The sequence below is a fragment of the Zeus faber genome (assembly GCF_960531495.2).
Source record: "Zeus faber genome assembly, chromosome: 11".
In the NCBI taxonomy this organism is placed as follows: Eukaryota; Metazoa; Chordata; class Actinopteri; order Zeiformes; family Zeidae; genus Zeus; species Zeus faber.
Window position 1 is genome coordinate 16,790,317 of NC_137205.1, and position 20,086 is coordinate 16,810,402.

At 44.8% G+C, this 20,086-nt stretch overlaps 2 protein-coding genes across 3 annotated transcripts in view; one reads left to right on the forward strand and one right to left on the reverse strand.

Moving 5' to 3' along the window:
• Positions 1-13,488, forward strand: part of usp22 (ubiquitin specific peptidase 22) — a 38,307-nt gene extending 24,819 nt beyond the window's left edge. For both annotated transcript variants that reach the window (XM_080009085.1, XM_080009084.1), the window contains 9 exons: positions 1,043-1,209; positions 3,372-3,531; positions 4,625-4,730; positions 6,452-6,610; positions 8,585-8,711; positions 9,131-9,222; positions 11,164-11,226; positions 11,537-11,686; positions 13,143-13,488. In XM_080009085.1, coding sequence (XP_079865211.1) covers positions 1,043-1,209; positions 3,372-3,531; positions 4,625-4,730; positions 6,452-6,610; positions 8,585-8,711; positions 9,131-9,222; positions 11,164-11,226; positions 11,537-11,686; positions 13,143-13,185 — 1,067 coding nt within the window. In that variant the 3' untranslated portion in view covers positions 13,186-13,488. The remainder of the gene's footprint in view (positions 1-1,042; positions 1,210-3,371; positions 3,532-4,624; positions 4,731-6,451; positions 6,611-8,584; positions 8,712-9,130; positions 9,223-11,163; positions 11,227-11,536; positions 11,687-13,142) is intronic.
• Positions 13,489-18,036: 4,548 nt separating this feature from the next.
• sstr2a (somatostatin receptor 2a) lies at positions 18,037-19,149 on the reverse strand (the record flags this gene model as incomplete). The annotated part of the gene is made up of 1 exon (XM_080009403.1): positions 18,037-19,149. One exon carries the CDS (start codon positions 19,147-19,149, stop codon positions 18,037-18,039), a length of 1,113 nt encoding a protein of 370 aa, XP_079865529.1.
• Positions 19,150-20,086: the final 937 nt, after the last annotated feature.

A 20,086-nucleotide genomic window follows, 5' to 3' on the forward strand; every position in this document is an offset into this window, starting at 1 on the left:
TTCACTTCCCATACACACAACATTGTTGGCGCCCATGGAAATGCTACTGGACAAATATTTAACACTCCAAACATCGAGTTGATCCAGCAGAGAACCAACCTTCAAATCATCCATAATCCAGAGAGGTGTCTCCGGAGAGGTGTTGCCTCGTCAAGGAAGGCCTCTTCAAAAACATTATTTCCAATAAAAGCAGAATCTTGTAAAGGCCACCCGCCAAAGATTAACATATTGGGATATTTTTCATTTTGATGTCTGGCCCAAAAATTCACACATTTTTCAAACGCAGTCCTTGGAGTTTTAACCTGAAACGTCCATTACCATAAAATTGGCTGACAACCCTCTAGCCAGTTGGAAAGAAGTATTCACCCAGGCCATGACAAGGGCTTGGCACTAAAGGGACGATGATGTACATTTCATATGCCATTTAAAAAGCTCTTGATAAGCTGTGTCATGTGGTAAAAGGACGGGGGCACCATACTTTTTTATTTTGTTCATGTATCAATTGAAAATAAAGGTGGAAGACAAAACGTTTAATTAAGTTGGCCGCAACAAAGGCCTAAGTTCACTGAGCTTGGTGCTTCTTGTTTGTGCAATTTACTTTAAAAACTGTAATTCCCAAGTGGTTTATGTATGCTGTTGTCACTGAAATCATTTTAAACAATCAAAAGTTTATTGTTGCTCTCCTGTAAAATTCTGAAAATGTCAGTTCCGCCCCTTTTGCGCCAACCCCTCGATTACCTGGCCTTTTTTATGGGGTGGCCACACAAAGAGTTTGAAAGCAGGGCATTATGAGGTGCACTTTGTGGCATTCTGCTAATCGCTGACTGACAAGTTGATTTTAAGTTCCCATCCATAAAGTCAGAGAATGAGCGGTAAGTGTTTTTAAATTGCATTTCTCTAATAGCGTTTGTATAAAGGAGCAGTATTGATGTTCCGCTGTCAGGGAGCCGAACGGACATACAGCTCCTGTTTAGTTTGAAGCCCTTCGCCGTGATGCACTGCTTTGGTCGTGACCGAGCTGTTGTCTGGTTTTCTCCCGCAGGTTTACGGGGGTTGATCAACTTAGGCAACACGTGTTTCATGAACTGCATCGTCCAGGCCCTCACACACACACCGCTGCTACGAGACTTCTTTCTCTCGGACAGACACAAGTGCGAGATGCAATCAAACTCCTGTCTGGTGTGTGAGATGTCGCAGCTCTTTCAGGAGGTAAGCGCCACGCGTCGCCTACACGTGTTCACGTCTTCATTTGGGGGGTGTGTGTGTGTGTGTGTGTGTGTGTGTGTGTGTGTGTGTGTGTGTGTGTGTGTGTGTGTGTGTGTGTGTGCGTGTGTGCGTGCGTGCGTGCGTGCGTGCGTGCGTGCGTGCGTGCGTGCGTGCGTGCGTGCGTGCGTGCGTGCGTTGATGAATTAAAAAAAAAGAAATCCGGTGTGATGGCTTCAAGGGTTGCTCTATACACGCTGTTCCTTCTCGATGTAAAGAATGCTGAGTCACTGTTCAGCTCCTTTTCCAAGGCCGAGGAGGAGGAGAGATGGTGGGAAGAAACAAAAAAACCTTCCTTTCTCGACGGAACGAACAGAGCTCCCTTCTGGCAATCGAGGATAATGCAGTTATTTATCTTTTATTGCACAGCGATGGATCAATTAGAAACTCTGTTGTCTCTAATCGCTAAAGTCTAAACACAAATCTTAATTGGTCATTGGGCTGCGTTTGATATGGTGCCCTTATTAGCCCCGGGGATGCAGCCACCCTTCACATCCACACATAGATACGCGCACGGTGCCGACCAGCGCATTGGTTAGGGGTCACAGCTAGGGGATTCAATGTCTTGCTCTAGGACAATTTGACACGCTTACCAGGAGGAGCCGGCGTGTCGAACCAGCGATCCTCTGATTACCAGACGACTCCCTCCTGAGCCACTTGTTCGAATGAAGGCCCAGCACTATTTAGCCTTTGAAATCCCACAATTCGACGCCGAGCTTCCTGTGTCTGAATCTCTCCAAAGTGATTTTTCCTTTCGTGCTGCTCTCTCGCCAACAGCTATCCTCATTAAAGCATTTTTCATGCAACGGCCTCACAGTTCCCAGGATGTTATGTAACGCCTACCTCTGTGCCTGTTGGTTCCTGCATTGCTCTGCTTTCCCTCACTCTATGTGGGCTTAGAGACGATGCAATGGGCCAAATTGCGTTGAGTCATAAACGGTATCGAAGGTCCATGTTGCAAAAGGCGTTGTAGCAGTACAACCCTCACAGTTATCCGCCACTTCAGGGGGAAACCATCGGTTGTAGGTCTTTTGGATGTCACCAAGATGCACGGAGGACTCGGGAGGTAATGAATACTTGATGAAGACCAAGAAGGAAGGTGCTGAAATATCTTAAAGACTATTGCAGCCAACACACAATTATAAGCAAAATCTTCTCCACCTCATTCTCTGGTCTTAAGCCCCCAAGCGGTTACCTGCAGAAGCACTCCTTCCCATTTCTCTCAATTTGTTTGATTCAACAACATACCCCCACATTAGCAACAAAAGCTTTCTTCTGAGATGTGACATGCTTTCATCAACCCCCTTAATCTACCTTTTTTTTCCCCCCAATTCTTTATATGGTGTCTTAAACCGCACCAGAGGACCAAAGAGTTTGCAAAATAGCTTTTCTTTTTAAATAGACCTCAGCCTGGCATGTTCCCGCCTAGCACAGCTCAAGATGTCACAGTGAAAGTGCGGATATTAAAAGCCATGTTGTGCACACAGTATCCGTTCCTCTTCCACAGCGCTGCAAGAGAAAGGAAAGCCCTTGAGTCGACACTCTCTAGCCCTGACCCGAGTGCTCACTCAGTCTGATCCCCGCCAACACCCAAAAAACCCAATGCTAACACTTGCAGGAACGCTTTCTAGTCTGCTTTGGCCTTATTTCCCCCCTGTCGTCATTGCCCCCTCCCCCTCTAAATTAGATGAAAGATCACTTCTAATAAACACAAGTGTTTATCCTACGCCACGTACTTAGGATAAAAGAGTACTTGCAGGAAGCAGCATATTTGTTGCTGTTAAATGATGGATGTGTGATTTTAAAGTTTAGAACGAGGCTAAAACACACAGACAACACTTTGGCACGGATTCTGGAAGCAAATTCAGCACATACACTTGGTGGGTACAAAGTAATGTTGCACGTTTTCTTTCTTGGTGTCACGGTAGCAACGCAGTTCTAGTGCCCAGGATGTCAGATGAGGCGCATCTGTGTGAGCCAGTAGGCCTTCCAAGAAGCAGGAAGTGCAGCTCCAATGAGGAAGCAGAAGCAGCACAACGCAGGCCATGGGTGATGTAGGAATGCTATATATAATTGTGTTCCTAACATCCTCCCCCTCGGCCCTCTAGTTCTACTCTGGCCACCGCTCGCCCCACATTCCCTTCCGGCTGCTGCACCTGGTGTGGACCCACGCCCGGCACCTGGCCGGCTACGAGCAGCAGGATGCACACGAGTTCCTCATTGCGGCGCTGGACGTGCTGCACCGGCACTGCAAGGGGGACACCACCCGTAAGCTTCCTGTTAGCCCAGCGCTGACAACTTCCCGTCACTGATAAAGAAAAACTACTGTGTGTTGTTTTCTGTAATGCTGTGGGGGTAGCTGTTGAATTGCAATTAAAATGAAAAGATTGCAAATAGAGGACACTCTCAGGCCCCACAATCCCACCTGCTGCCTGTCAATTCACTCTCCATGAAGAAAAAAGCTTTTTTTTTTTGGGGGGGGGGGGGTCAAAAAAATACTTAATTGTCATCTTCCTTTCAATACCGAAGTTCTCACTTACAATGCACTGTTGAGTGTGCAGTTGTTAAGTTCCATAGATCTATAGGCGTTTCGTTGCTTTTTAGGTCTAGTACAAACAAACTAAAGGACAAATAATGCATAAGAAAAGGCCAAGAAATTATAATACTATTTTTATTCAAAAATGCCAAAGGTTAAACAGTTTATAGTCCTAAATGAGCGAAAGTGCTTGATTCTACTGCAGCTTTTTGCAAAACTTGTGATGATTTTAGTCTTTTGTTTCCCCCCCTTTGTATTACCAATGAAGTACTACTCATATGTAATTACTTCCGATGATAATGCACATTCTGCACATCACAGAAACAACAAGGAAAATATTTGAGTACTCCCCCTTTTTCTATTTTGGAAAAAAATCCAAAATAATACCTTTCTTTTGCTTGAGCGGTAATAAATCTATAAAGTAAAACATTCAATTCAACACACAGTAAGCACCAAATGAAAACAGTGCTGCGTGACCACAGTGACGCGGTGCATTGTGGTTAGATCTCAATCTTTTACCCACAATGCAACGTGCGTCACTTCATTACAAAGACACTGAAGGAGACTGACAATACAGCGGGCAGCGCGGGGAATGCCAATAGGACGTCTCAGCCCCTGCAAGATCTGTTCCGATTGGCCAAAAGAGCTTCAAGGGCGTTTGGCGCCCCCCGCAGAGGCAATGCGGCTGCGAGAAGGCGGGGCGTCCTCCAGAGATGTGGAATATGTCGTCTGTCAAACGTCCCCATCTGGGTGTGTGAGTGAGTGTGTGCGAGTCCTTTTGGGGACACGCCGGGGCTGATAAGGGACACTCTCTGTGCTCTGCAGGAGACGACAACGGGAAGAAGGCCAACAACCCCAACCACTGTAACTGCATCATCGACCAAATCTTCACCGGGGGCCTGCAGTCTGACGTCACCTGTCAAGTCTGCCAGTAAGAGCTCATGCTTCATGCGTGTTCACGTGTTTTTCATTCATTTTATTATTTTCTATAAACCTATTCTTTATTTACCCAAGTTAAGTCCAATTGAGATTCAATATCTCTTCCAAGGGAGCCCTGGCAAAATAGTCGGCAAAACTGTTTTGAAAAACGCATGAAAACAAATGTTTAATCAAAATCACACAGAGTGAAATCCACAGTATCCTGAGCAAAAAAGATAGTCAAAGGGAACTGGATCGAGCCAAGGAGGAATCATTTCAAATTCCAGTGGAGTCAGCCTCCAATCTTTTCACCCGTCCGTGAAGTACAGAGCCGCAACCAGCCCAAAAAACGCTCCACCTTTTATGATCTGCTGCTCGTTCAGCTTTTTCCCATCATCACAGGGCTTCCTATGCTCTAGTTCTTCCCCTCTCTCCATTTATTCATCCGTCCATCATCTAGCACCCATCCCCCACCCCCTCACCTCTTGCCGTGGGGAGGCGGGGCTGAGCAACATGGCTGCCACCCCTCTCCCTTTTGCTTTTAGGCTTTTCCCTCCACCGCTCTTATTTAAAGGGCTGATCCCAACAGAGTTGCAGTAAGGGCAGGTTGTCTAGACGGGCGAGTGGCTTCCCCCCCCCCCCCCCCCCCCCGTTGTCCTGTCACATTAGTGTTGGCACTAGCACGCTGAACCGCCGAGCACCTTGTCCCGGCTGCAGCACCAAAAACCCCAAATCGTGCTAACGTAGACCCACCACATAATATATTAATATATCAGCTTTTAGGCATCGTTGAGCTTCAGATCTGTGACTTTTCCGTTTATCGTTCTGACCCACTTCAACCCTAGAAAGCATACGACGGGGGACAAATATTACCCAGATCATCATTCTTTACCGCTACTATTCTTTTCAAACTGCAATATTTGAATTATAAAATAATTCCAGGAATTGCTTAATTAAGGTTTTTTTGTTGATCGTTGTTTCTGAATTAGTATAAATATTAATGAACCTGGTTTAAAATAAATATTTTTGATTATTATTAGACATAAGCACTCAAGGCAACAACACAACAAAAATATTAAAATGTCCCCTACGACTATGCCTCAAAATACAGTTTGTTCAAGATCCTCAGCTAAAACTTGCACTTCAGCCCCCTTCCCCCCAAACTCCACCAACTGGTGCAGCTGGGAACTGCACGGCATGACTCATCTAATCAAGGCTGATGGTGCATGAAAGCCCCGTCGTGTGTGTGTGTGTGTGTGTGTGTGTGTGTGTGTGTGTGTGTGTGTGTGTGTGTGTGTGTGTGTGTGTGTGTGTGTGTGTGTGTGTGTGTGTGTGTGTGTGTGTGTGTGTGTGTGTGCGTGCGTGCGTGCGTGCGTGCGTGCGTGCGTGCGTGTGCGTGTACGCTGTAAATTGGGGACTGCCGTCCAGAACACGATGATCCTGAGAACACAAACCATTATATATTCTCGCTCCCAAGCAAATTCTCTCCACGATGCAGAGCTCTATTGAATTGCAAATCACCCTGGAACTGCAAGTGTATATTATGCACGCGCATGCACACACACACACTCTCTCTTCCTTTTAACATAAACATGATCAGAATCCTTGATGTGCGGCGATTTTTAACTTTACATATTACCCACCATGTCATCATCCTTACCTCATGACTGCTTGATAAATTACACACACACACGCGCACACACACTAATTCTGCCCCCCCCGCTCTCTGTCTAGCGGCGTTTCCACGACGATAGATCCGTTCTGGGATATCAGTCTGGACCTCCCTGGGTCGTCAACGCCCTTCTGGCCCTTGAGCCCCGGAGGCGACGGCAGCATGGTGAACGGGGAGAGCCACGTGTCGGGGTCCACCACGCTCACAGACTGCCTGCGCAGGTATGACACTTCATTATTTTTTTTTTCGACAATTGTTGTTATCCAGCTTTGAAAATCAACCTTTTTTGTGCGGCGTAAGGGCATTTTCGTAACGTATTGGAAGGATCATCCGGGTTCTCGATTCGTTTCTTGCGACTCTTCATTTGTTTGATTCAGTTGGTTTTATAACGTGCTGAGAGGGAGGGAGGACTTCTGGTGAACGGTAAACGAGAACCAGAAGAGTCTGTTCGGCCTGAATTCTCACAGGAATCATTTAGATCTGTCAAAATTATTTATTTTGGTCAGAAGCAAAGTGTAAATACAGTCCAAATGAATTGTGCCAAATGTGTTGGCCTTTTTTTCCACATTAATTTAATCCTCAGTAATTATTTTCAGTTTGTCAGTCGAAAAGTCACTCTCTTTCACACTCACTGAATGGGAGCTGAAGTAGCTTCCCCGGCGCCGCTCACGGCTATTTCCGTTCATGAATTGAGGTTTAATGAATTGTGCGTCTGGCTGCAATTGCCGAATCACAAATAAACCGTTCGTTTGCCAGACTCCCGACCTGTTTTTGGATGTGTTCGCTGCGAACAAATCGTTTGTGAGACCTGCGTCGCTTCTTCTCTGTCACAACCATTCCCAAACTTAAGAACGCCGCAGCCCAATTAGAAATCTGAAAATCTTCTGCGGCCCACCCGCACCACCCAGAGGTCCTCCGTTAATTACGATTCCCCACCAGTGACGAGATATAAGATAAGATCTGGGTCAAACATAGGTCCGATAAATGAAGAATAACACGTCATTTAAATCCCATGGCTTTGTTTGATTATTTCTGATTCCATTTTTCAGTGTAAATATTTAATTATAAATATGTTATGGGTATTTCAACATTAATTATGAAAATGAAAAAAGTTTTATTTATTTATTGTGAATGACCTCTCGGGGCCCTCCTGCAGTAGCTTCACAGCCAACCAGGGGGCCACGGCCCACACTTTGGGAAACACTGTTCTATCAAATCATCTCTGTTTAGTTTCTATCCTATAGTTTCCACCCTTTTTTGGTCGAAAGTCTCTTATACGTTTTCTACTCGAGTACAAGAGCCGTCTCGTCCATGGGGCTCCCACGTGTCCCGGAAAAACCTGGAATTCTGTGATTTCCTGTTATGGAAAATTTACGCAATATGAGGATTCTGCGCAGAACCGTGAATCGGGTGCAACAAAAGAGTCAGACGCCTGCACGCGCCCGTACCCTATATTCTCCTGAGAAAATGTCTGATAAGTAAAAATAAAACCAATGTGAGACAACGTGTTTTTTGTTTTGTTTTTTTATCATGGAAAACGTCCTGGAACACGGTTTGTCGAAGGGAGTCGGCTCCATTTCCCATCGCGCTCGGCAGAACAGGTGCCGTCTCTTCACGGCCCCTTCATCACGTTTTGCATCATTTTCCTCTCATCCCACTCTCATTTCTTTCCGCTCCTCTCTCTCTCTTCCTAATCCTCTCACCACCCCCCCCCCCCCCCGCCCTCATTCTCCACCTCTCTATTCTTCCTCCTCTCCCTCGTTCCCACGCTGCGTTTCCTCCTCCTCCTCGCTCGCTCTCCACCGCAGACTCTCGCACGCCCTCCGCCGCTGCAGCAAGAGTCTTAAAGGCACAGGGTCGGACGATTGTTGTTGCCGTGGCGACAGAGGCATCACCGGCAAACTGTGTGTGTGTGTGTGTGTGTGTGTGTGTGTGTGTGTGTGTGTGTGTGTGTGTGTGTGTGTGTGTGTGTGTGTGTGTGTGTGTGTGTGTGTGTGTGTGTGTGTGTGTGTTGGTTTGACAGATTAAATCACTGCACCAGTTTTTAGCTGGGAAAGCCATCTTTGAAAAGCCTGCTACTGTATTACTACTGCTAGTTTTTCTTGTTTGGTTTTTCGACTCATGGGCGTTTTAACCGTGTGTTGTGCGTCCACTCCCTCTCATCCCTCTCTCTCTTTCCCCTTTGTGTGCTGCAGGTTTACGCGGCCCGAGCATCTAGGAAGCAGTGCCAAAATCAAATGCGGCGGTTGCCATAGTTACCAGGAGTCCACCAAACAGCTGACGATGAAGAAGCTCCCCATCGTGGCGTGTTTCCATCTGAAAGTGAGTCGGGCCGTTCGAACGTCATGGCGATCTGTCTGCAATGTGTTGATGCGTAATGCAGCTAGCTACTGGCATAACATTAACATAAAAGACAGATCGCAACTATTTGTATTCAGCAACTAACATGTCAGCCATTTTATGATTTTAAATGGTAAATACTGTGAATGCATTGTTGACTGATCTACGCTACATCATCATAATGTCTAAATCCGATTCTCTGTTTTTCTTCCAAATTTTCTTTCATCCACCATCCACCTTCTATTCTTCCCTCTCTCTTCTATTCTTCCCCCGTCTTCTATTCTTCCCTCTCTCTTCTATTCTTCCCTCTCTCTTCTATTGTTTCCTCTCCTATTCTTTCCTCTCTCTTCAATTCTTCCCTCTCTCTTCTATTCTCCCCCCCCCCCTCTTCCTCTCCCCAGCGGTTTGAGCACTCAGCAAAGCTGCGGAGGAAGATCACTACGTACGTTTCCTTCCCTCTAGAGTTGGACATGACTCCCTTCATGGCCTCCAGGTGATTGGTCTTTATTTTTGCGTTTTGCTTTCGGTCTATTGCATATTGTACATTTTTTATTCTTTAGTTTTGCATTCTTTTTTTGTCCTTCTTTATTTTTGTTGTTTATTGTTTTTTTGTAATTCATTGGCCTAATTATATATTGGCAATCTTTCTTTTCGGAACTTTGTAGGTATATTGTGTATTGCCATTATTTCCATTGAAAATTTGTTGTAAATTGCCAATTTTCTATTTCTTTAGTAGTTTTTCTTTTTAGTTTTATTGCATATTGGTAAATTTTCTCAATTTCTATTCTATTATGCGTCCACTCTGGGCATGAATAAAGTGTCTTCATGTCTATCTATTTATCTATCTCTACAGTGGGTTTTGTAGCCTTTGCTCTAAACTCAAACCTGTATATTTCCATTTCTCTCACTCCACCATTTGGAGACAGCACGAACGCAAACATGTTTCTTCGGATTAATTTTTTACGCGTGTTTAAATGTCAGCCAGTAAACAAAGTGCACTCGCCGTACATGCGCTCCCTTCATTAGCCTGGTAGCTTTCATCCACCCTCCCAAATTATAATCCACAGCGTCCGTAGCATGCTGCAGCCCCACCCGACGCAGCACCTCAGCTGCATGGAGACGCAGAAGCGGTGCACTCTGGGAGGCGATATGCTGCCCCCTAGTGGTCGTGAAGGGAAACCAGCATGTTTAAATACTATATCAGTGAGGACTCGTATAAGATAAAATAACACGGCAACAGTAGCTGACGGAAGAGTGCAAGTCCTAACAAAAGAGATTAAAAAAAATTAATTACATAAAATGTATCTTCACATATTAAAACAGAAGTTAACCTGGGAGCCGCACTATGCTCACTAGTAAGTGAGGTGGCAGTTACGGGAAAGTAAAGTACAAATACTAAATATTGACAGTTATATACTGGGAAATAAGAGCAATTCGAGATCCTAAGGAAAAGGGAGAACACATCCACCCATGAGGCGGCCAACACACACACACAACGGGGACCAACACACGCACATGCTTCAAATGGTGGCCAGTGAAATGCCATTTAACCCGTCCCGGCTTGTCCTTCCTCCGGGGGACAGCCAAGATGAGCAATGGACAGTATACAGCGCGGGGACCCAATCCAAACATCCACCACTGGTCAGACGACGATCTGGTGCGTGTTTTTGGTGGGGGATCCTCACTGATGTGATGTGGAGGAAACCCCATGTGAGCAGAGGGAGAACATGCAAACTCCACACAGAAAGGCCCCTAATCGCGATTACATACCCGAGCACGGTCCCAACAGCACCCCAGGTGGGAATCGAACCCATACCTTCCTGCTGTGAGGCAGCAGTGCAATGCCACAACAAAGTGCTCCATCCACCTGGGGAACAGAGTAATATAAACAAACTATTTGTATTGTGACCTGTTCTTTTGGAGTTGTACCTATATTGTGTTTTTATAAATATTTTAACTCGAGACTTCTGTTATTTTTTGTGAGCCACTCTGATTTACAGAATGTACACTGCTGACTTTCACTTCTTGCGTGTGGCTGAACCTGCCACCGACAATGAAAGCAGCATTTAGGGGAGCGTGTGCATAACACAAACACATTGAATGGTTGTTTCTTATGAAGTGCCAGATTAATAAATATTGGATGAATATCAAAAATGACAAACGAAATAATGTCATTGATTACCACTTTAATTTACGTTTTTTGGCACATGGTCTTATGATAGATGTCTCTAAAGTAGAAACATGGATTGTGTCAAATCTCATTGTGTTCCAGTAAATCTTAACTGTCACTGGATCAGATAAACGCACGGCATCCGCTTATATTACAATTTTCAGACTTTAGGAATCGTTTTCAGACGTGAAAAGGTGTCATGGGTGCCTCTCCCGCTGTGTTAAAATAATATTTACAGTCTCTTTTTCCTCCTGTTTCCTGCAGTAAAGAGAGCAGAATGAACGGCCAGTACCAACAGACTGTAGACGTATTAAACAACGACAATAAGTAAGTACTCGCAACTTCTGCCGTCCACCCATTTGAACCTTTTCCTTTCACCTCCTCCGTCGCCGAAGCGTCCCCGCCGAGACGTTTCTGAGCAGAATCAATTGAAACCCGATTAAAAGGCGCTCGGTTTTTCGTTAGTGGTGACAGTCGGAATAGCTTTCATTTTCCACAACATTTGCCCGGAATTGCCTCGTCCATTAACACCGACAGCGGCTGATACGTTATTTTTATTCTTTCTTTCTTTTTTTTTTTTTTTTTTTCCTTTAGCGGTGGCTGTCGAGTAGTTGAAGATATTTTTGTTTTTCTGCAGGTATTCCTTGTTTGCCGTGGTCAACCACCAGGGGACGCTAGAGAGCGGCCACTACACCAGCTTCATCCGTCAGCACAAGGACCAGTGGTTCAAGTGCGACGACGCCATCATCACCAAGGCCAGCATCAAGGACGTGCTGGACAGCGAGGGGTGAGAGCTTTTGACGACCGATCCCAGAACCGACCCGACTTTTCCGAACTCAAACCTCGCCCCGGCGGCTGCCATGGTTTTGCGTCATTTCTTCAAAATACATTTATGTCGATTTGAGATTCAAGAGGTTTATTTGTCACATACATGTACATACGTTCATACATATATGCAGTGGAATGTCATCGCAACGCACGGAGGGGCTCGCGCGGGCGTTTCAGCTGTCTATGAAAGTTCAGTTCAGCTGAAAGTCCTAATATGAATACTTACTTTATAAGTTAGGCCTCCACTTTCCTCTAAAGTGAAATACATCTCGTTATGTATTAAATGGCAATATACTGTATATATATTTGCCCATATAATACAATACCCACACATTACCATTTAAGATCAAAACTTTCTTTATATAGTGTTTTGCAAAAAGCGCACAAATGAATAAATATGACGGTGCTTCCGCAGGTCCTTGAAAAGTCTAAAGTCTAAAATCCAATTATCTGAATTTTAGGCCTTTAAAGGTTATTAAGGTTATACCCATTATTATTATTTTAATTTTTTTTACATCACGTTAGAGAACGCTGTCACCCGCGACCGATTAACTAGTGGACCTGGCTCTCCGTTTTTAAGCCACTCTAAAGCAGGAAGTGATGCTGCGTTCATGGGAATGCCGCGGAGCATTTGCCACCGGGCCGCGCGACATGGGAAATTTGTTCGGAAGCGATCTCATGACGGCACATCAGTGCCGAAATCCTTTGAGAGAAACGAGATCCACGCGCGAGGATGCAGAGGAGCCGCACGCAACTCAAGCGGCCGCGCGGGCTCGCTACTTTCGCGAGCGCTTTCACAGCGCTCGCGGCGCAGAACATCGCGATGAAACTGTAGCCCGCGTGAACTTGGGCGAGACGGAAGATTCATTCACCGCAGAATCGATTCCTTTCATTACAGTTGTTATTTGGAATGTTTGTTTACATTATAGATAACCTCATTTGTTAACTACACATTACAGAAACATAGGTTTTTTTTATTTTTTTTTATTTATTTTATATTCTACGTGCTGTATATATTTCCATTTCACCCACTTGCGCTTGCTTGCTGCCCGTCACTGTTCTTGCGGTGACCGGAGATCCTTTCCGCACACACATTATGTGAACGCCCGCACAACCGTGCTTCCCGTACCGCGTCACGCATGGAAACTTAAACCCCCCTCCCTTCTCATTTTCAACGTTTTTGCAGTATTTGTTTTATATGCGCTGTAAACATTAAAGGTAATATCTGTTTTAGACTTTACGTGATCCAAATTAAAAAAAAATACACCAAAAATGTTTTCCCGCCATTCCCCCCCCCCCCCGAGCTAGAAATAATCAACACGATGAGCGTAGCACTTCAGGTTTAAACACAGTGACATCGATCGTCCCGTAATGAAACTCAAACTTGGTCGTCCTTCTTCTTTTCTCTTTTGCAGGTATCTCTTGTTCTACCACAAGCAGTTCCTAGAATACGAGTAGCCTTAACGCAACCCTCCCGCGGCGCCCAACTCGACTACGACGCGGAGGGGCGAATCGGAAACACACACAAACCTACCTGAAAGAAAGAGAGAGAGAAAAAAAAAAAAACAACAAAAAAAACCCCAACAAATACAACAACAACCCTGCTTACTCTGCTGCGCCCCCTGGTGGTGGGGAACAGAAATACTTGTGGGGAAAAAAATGCAACCTTTAAAAACATTTAAAAAAAATAAATAAAAATGAAAAAAATAACAAACAAAAAGAAGACACAAAAAAAAAGAAAAGAAGCACTGAGCTACTTCTCCGCATCTACTTGACGAACGAAGACGGAGGTGGAAAGAGGGATGGAGGTGTTTGGGTGGAGGTGTAGCGGGGGTGGGGGGTGGGGGGGGGGGGCTCAGTGGGCACATAAGGACTTGTATTACAGTATTGTATTCTGATTATTTTTGGGATTTTTATTTTTTCCTCGTTTTTCTTTCTCTCTCCCATGGTGCTCTCTCGTTCCACGCGACCAAGCATTTAATGGAAAAAAAAACAAAAAAAAACTGAATGCATAAAAAACCCACAAAAAAAAAACAAACAGAAAAAAACGAGTACACCTGAAAATGAATCAACTTTTTTGCAAGGGTTTTATTTTTATTTTTATTTTTTTTTGTTTCGTTTTGTCATGTTCTTGTTTCTGTTGAGTTTTAGTTCTCGAATACTGTACGGATCGAATAAAATTTTTTTTTTTTTTTTTTTTTTTGTGGGAGAGGGAGAATAAAGAAGAAATGACGGCGGAGCGGTAGAGATGCCAGTTGCTGCCATGGAAACTGAACAGACTTGGACGAGCGTTTCCTCATGTTCTTCTTTTATTTTATTTTTTTTAACGTCTGTTTCATCATGTTCTGTTTTTCTTTCTGTTTTTGTTTCAAAAAAATGTCTTTTTTTTATTTTTTTTTTTAACTTCTGGTTAATGGCAGGGAATACCCCCACCCCCCTTTCTTTGTTTTGTTTTTTAAATTCACAATTCGTCAGATTTAGACTTTTGTTTACCGCACTTTTCAGTGTCCGGATTCACTTTTTTGGGGGTTTTTTTCGACGTACGTCACCCTCGTCATTGTGTCCTGGTACTGAAAAAAAAATTCTTCTTTCATTCTTGTGGAATTGTCGGTATTATTATTATTATTATTATTATTAATAACGATAAACGGTGATTAAATTGGGCTCACGTTAGCTGTCGATGATGAATTTGTGATATTACGTGTTAAGGCTGGTGGATTTGTGCTTTTTTTCTTTGATTTTTTGGGGCGGCATTCTGATGAAGATACTGTATGTGTGTATGGTTTGAGAATTCATTTTTATTTTTTCATTTTTCTATGAATGCAGAGGTCACGAACGCTCTGGAACTCCCGTAATCTTCAAAATGGCCCTCGGAAGCCCCTCCCCCCCCCCTTCTTCCGTCTTATTGTTTTCCCCTTTGACCATTTTAATTTTAATTTTATTTTTTTACTCTAGTTGGGGAAGGATGGAAGGAGAGGCGAGGAAGGCGGTTGAGGGGGAGGGCGGGGGGGGGTATTTAAAAGGGCAAAAAAAAAAAAAAAAAAAAAAAAGCAACCAACAAACTGCACGTCCACAGGCCACTTCGCGGCCACAGCCTACAGCCTCCGGATCCATCAGTGTTATCTTCTCCATGGCAACCGTGCGGCTGGTGGTTGCCATGGACGGAGATGTGGCGTGGTCCGCCGTGTGTCTTCGCCTCTGCAGTGCAGTAAAAAAAAAAAAAACCTGCACTCAAAATTCAATCAGTATGCTGTCTCATGTCCAAGAGCGGTTTTATTTTGTATTTTTGTTTATTTTTGTTTTCGGTAACACACACCAGGGTGTTGTGGTGCATTTATTGTTTGTTTTTTTTGTTTTGTTTTTTTAATCGTCACAGATTGTGTATGCATACAAAGTAAATAGAAATATATATATTGAAGAAAAAAAAGAGGAAAATCACCTGCGTATAAAAAAAAAAATAATAATTAAGGGCCACTCCCCCCCTTTGACCCATCACAAATTTAACGCCACAACACCCGGTCGTTTTAGCTGCTCCGTAACGAATAATAACGAGAAAAAAAACAAAACAAAAACAAACAAGCGCATATCCTCGGATGTGCTGCAGAACTTTGTGGAACCTGAGACGGAGGAACGCGGGGCGGTGTGACCACGGACTCAGCGGGACGGTCACACTGCGGGCAAAATCCCGGCAGCCCCCCCGCCCGGCCCCCCTCAGAGGACTTTCAGGGACGGAGGCTGGAACGAGAAAGGAAGAGAGAGAGAGAAGAGTTTCATTGTCCGTTTCAGTGATTAAACTCAGAACAAAACTGGATCGTGGTTTTTTTTTGTTTTTATTTTATTTTATTTTTTTAATGTTGTGGTCATTGTTGTGTGACGACCGCGTTAGCCCCCTCCTCCATCCCCATCGGTCCTGCTGTCTGTGGACGTGGTGCCCTCTCGTGGTCCACCCTGGAATCGCCACAAACGACACAGCAGCACTTTTTTGGTATTCATTTTCTTTTTTTCCCTTTTATTGTATTCATCGCACAGAAGCATCCAATACAGTTTGGTGAGAAAGATGGTAAGTGTTTCCATATCAATCGTTCAGCGAGAACAGCGTTAGTCTCAAAGGTAAAATTTGGACAATGCAGCGGAGAGAAAAACTAAGCATGCTGTGAAATAGTTTCTACATGATTTGCTCAGAATAGATGTTTTTTTTAATGGACAGTTGACAGGCCTACTTTAGCTTTTATATGTATATATAAGTGTACAATTAAACTCAAATGGGCTTCTACTGGAATTCTTCAATCAGTTTAAACACTGACAAGTGTACTATGAGACTAAACAGCTTTTTGGTGGATACGGTCTCTCTTCTGGTCAGTGTGATCCATCAGATTTTGGAAGGTGTTGGGATAACAGCAGAGTACAATGCATCTCAGTGTGCAAGCGAACGGCTCTAACGGCAAATATCAGCGCGGAAGATTCACAAAAAAAATAGTTTAACAGTGACTAAACAAACACCGATATGGGATGAAAATGTGACCGATTATGTAATAAATGGCATTAAGGAGGTTAAAATCAGTACCTCATGGACAATACACAGCCATTTCCACATCCATCCAATAGTGATCGATGTGGAATCATGGTTTTCACAGTTTGGGACTCAGCGATATACATACTGTATATCGCTGAGTCCCAAACTTTGAAAACCATGATGTCCAACTGAGGGCTGCTGAAATAAATGATCTAAATTAAAATGTACGCAAAGTTATTGGTGCGCAGAAACAGTCGGTCAATGATCAAGGGCCTCAGACCTTAGGCCATAATTACACACGCACCTTATTGGACATGGATAAACTATAGCAGAATACAAAGTACCTTCAAAATTGTAATGCTTTAGAAACAGGTCGATCATTTTCTCATTGCTGTTTTCATACTGTTGTGCAATTTGTCAGCCTTTTGGGGTCAGACCATGACCTTAACCACGAGTAGAAAGCTGTCGTTAGCGTGATCAGTGAAGTCGATAAAGTCGTAAAAAAGGTCATTAGTGAAGGAGCAACGGAACCTCGGGGGCAGGCCGTCGGGGTTCTAGCCCTTCTCAATTTCCACACCCATCAGAAAGCAAAGGGTCAACGTCCCCGCGGACAAGAACGAACTGATCACTTGTCAACATGTGCCATCAGGGGTCAGTTGAAATTCCTTTTACACACACACACACACACACACACACACACTCCTAAATTGTCTCACTTCATTAACTTCCAATTCCAACGATAATGCTGGCCGCGGTTATGGAAATAAATCTATTACTTAAATTTACAAGTGGTGACAAAATGCACTGTTTAGTAATATTGTCCCAGAGTAAGCAAATATACAGTAGCTGCATTTAATACCACCTCAAACACAGCACAACGACCAAAAATAATTAATGTACAATACAACACGTCTCTAAACTCTGCAGCATTTGGTTAGTTGTGGGTTTGGCTGGTTCAGCAAACCAGTCTGATTTCATTTATTTTTCTATGTACGTAAATATACTTTGGAAAATGGTCACTGGTCGCATACGTAGATACATGATACTTCCACCTAATATATCGGACAGAAACTCTACAACACTCAAAATCTTTTGAAAGACGAGCAGGTACTGTATTACTTACCCTCCAATCAAGCCTCACCCATCCACAGATGAGCTATTTACTTTGACCTGGTCTCAAATGCAATGCAATAAATAAGTATTTTAGCCATAATAGCTCTTCCCTTTGGCCATCATATGCCTTTTTGTCTCAACATTTGTGTAGATATGACAGTCTACATACAAACTCTTCCGTATAACGTTGTTTCCTACGCTCCGCTATCAAAAGAAAGTGTGCGTGGACGTCGGGCCATTCTTGGGTGTCCATGGAAAGTATCAGTCTCCGTATCTCCACAAAGGACTACAGTATGTACAATCAGTGTCCTTTTCACCGCCGCTGCCTTCACCACGACGGCTTCAAAAAACATCCTGGACCAGTTTGTACAGTTTCCTGGAAAACCCCAGAGCAAACACCAACGGTGTGGAACTTGGGATTACAACAATGGACGCTGTTTACAGCCACAGACAGAACAAGGTGTCTCTGGAAACATGAGATGATAAAAGATTGACAGATGTTGGACGGGCAACTGTTAGTTTGTTATTTTATTTCCGACGACCAATGGCCCTTTGTTATTGTTAACAAAGTGGTGTGTTCCTCTCTGGACTTCTTGTTTGATGCTCTGTTTGGTTCCCTCTGATGTGGCATCATAGCTGTTTACAAGGAGCGGTTCACAACTTCTTTCCGCCTCAACCATCTTTCAGATGCTGGTCTGCAGGTCTCCGTTGAGCAGGGTGCTCTGGGTCTCGGTGGGATCGTTCATGATGCGCGACTTGTCCTGGCGGCTGTCGCTGCGCTCGATCTCGTCCAGCCCGCCCACCTTCTTCAGGCAGAGAACGTTCTGGAAGCTCTTCTTGAAGTTCTCTGACAGGAAGGCGTACAGGATAGGGTTGGCACAGCTGTTGGCGTAGCCCAGCACCACCACAAAGGCGAAGGTGCTCCTCAGGATGGGCGTGGTGCTGATGGTGCCCGTCACCGAGGTCACGTTGAAGACGTAGAAGGGCAGCCAGCAGAAGACGAACACCGCCACCACGATGGACACCATCCTAGTCACCTTCTTCTCGGAGCGCTTCCTCTTCGTGGAGCCCACTCGGATGCCTGAGGACTTCACCTTGATGATGATGAGCAGGTAGCAGAGGCAGATCACCATCAGCGGCAGGAAGAAGCCCAGGATGAAGGTGTAGAACATGAAGGCCGTGTAGTAGGCCCCCTGCGGCTCCGGCCACACGATAGTGCAGAAGCAGCCGTCGTGCTTGGTGATCACGCCGCTGTAGATGACGATGGGCAGATTTACCAGCAGCGAGACCCCCCACACCGCCACGTTGATGGTCTTGGCCATGCGTGGCTTGCGCCACTTGGTGGACTTGATGGGGTGCACCACGGCCAGGTAGCGGTCAATGCTCATGACCATGAGGCAGAAGATGGAGGTGAACTGGTTGAGGGAGTCCACTGTCATCACCACCCGGCAGAGCACGGGGCCAAAGGGCCAGTGGACCAGCACCAGCTGGATGGCGATGAAGGGCAGGCCCATCATGAAGAGGACGTCAGCTACCGCCAGGTTGAGGATGTAGATGTTGGTGACCGTCTTCATCTTGGCGTAGCGCAGGATGACGTAGATCACCAGGGCGTTTCCGCAGAGGCCAACCATGCAGACCAAGAAGTACAGGCAGGTGATAACCACCGTGCTGGTCCTGTTGAAGCTGTGGTCCGTGTTGTTCCCGTGGGCGTCAGACTCGTTGCCCTGCATGAAGCTCTCGTAGAGCAAGGGCTCCGACAGGTTTGGGGGGGATGACGGGAAGATCCAGGAGTCCATGATGCTTGGAAGTCTTGGTCCGTCCTTGGCGTCTAAAGGGACAGGCTAAGGCATTCCACCTGAGGACATGAAAGACAACTTCAGTATCCCATCGTGGAATTTAGAAACATGATTCGTATTATTCCTATTACACTACAGCTTCTGAAGTAACTGTGGAAAACAAAACACAGTATAGACATATTGATTTAGGAATGGCTGTGTTTTCCTTTTTTCTTTGCAGCTGCAATGGGGCTTTCTCATGGATACCATTGTGTTGACTTAATTTATATCAATGCGATGACACAATATCGCATGTGCTGTAGCTATAAAGGTACCCAGAATACATCAGATACAATGGAACAATGGAAAAAAAAAAGTTTTTTTGGTCATTTCAAAGGCATTTATTTACACAAAATTATTTCCCAACAGTCAAAAAGCCCCTTCAAAATAAAGTAATGGTCTATAGATGGGTCATTTCGTTGGCCGAGTAGTTGCTACTGACCCCTCCTTCTTGCTCAAGGGGATTGTAGAAATGATCTGCAGTTAAGCAGTTTCTGCCTCACCAGTTCATGATCATACATTCTGGAGATTTCCTGTCTGATTATCCGGGCCATGTCCATTCTGTACTAGTCTACCAGGGGAAATCACTGCTGCGAAATGGCCAAAAAAAGCATTCACCCGACCTCAAGCTTAGTAGATCATTTCAATTCAGAAGGGGCGCTGCGGATTCGGCCCCCCCAAAAAAATACCTTATTTGTTAGGGGGGTGGGACGGGATGCAAATGAAGCCGGGTCTTAAGTAATTGAATGAAAGGGAAATTGCAGCTCCACCACTCACTGCTGAGCCCTGTCACAGTGAAATTAAAGTGCCCCCATGTCCGGGATATTCACAGGGGGAGTTGGATGACCCACTCGGATGCAAATAACACGAGATGTTTTATTACGTCGATTTGTCATTT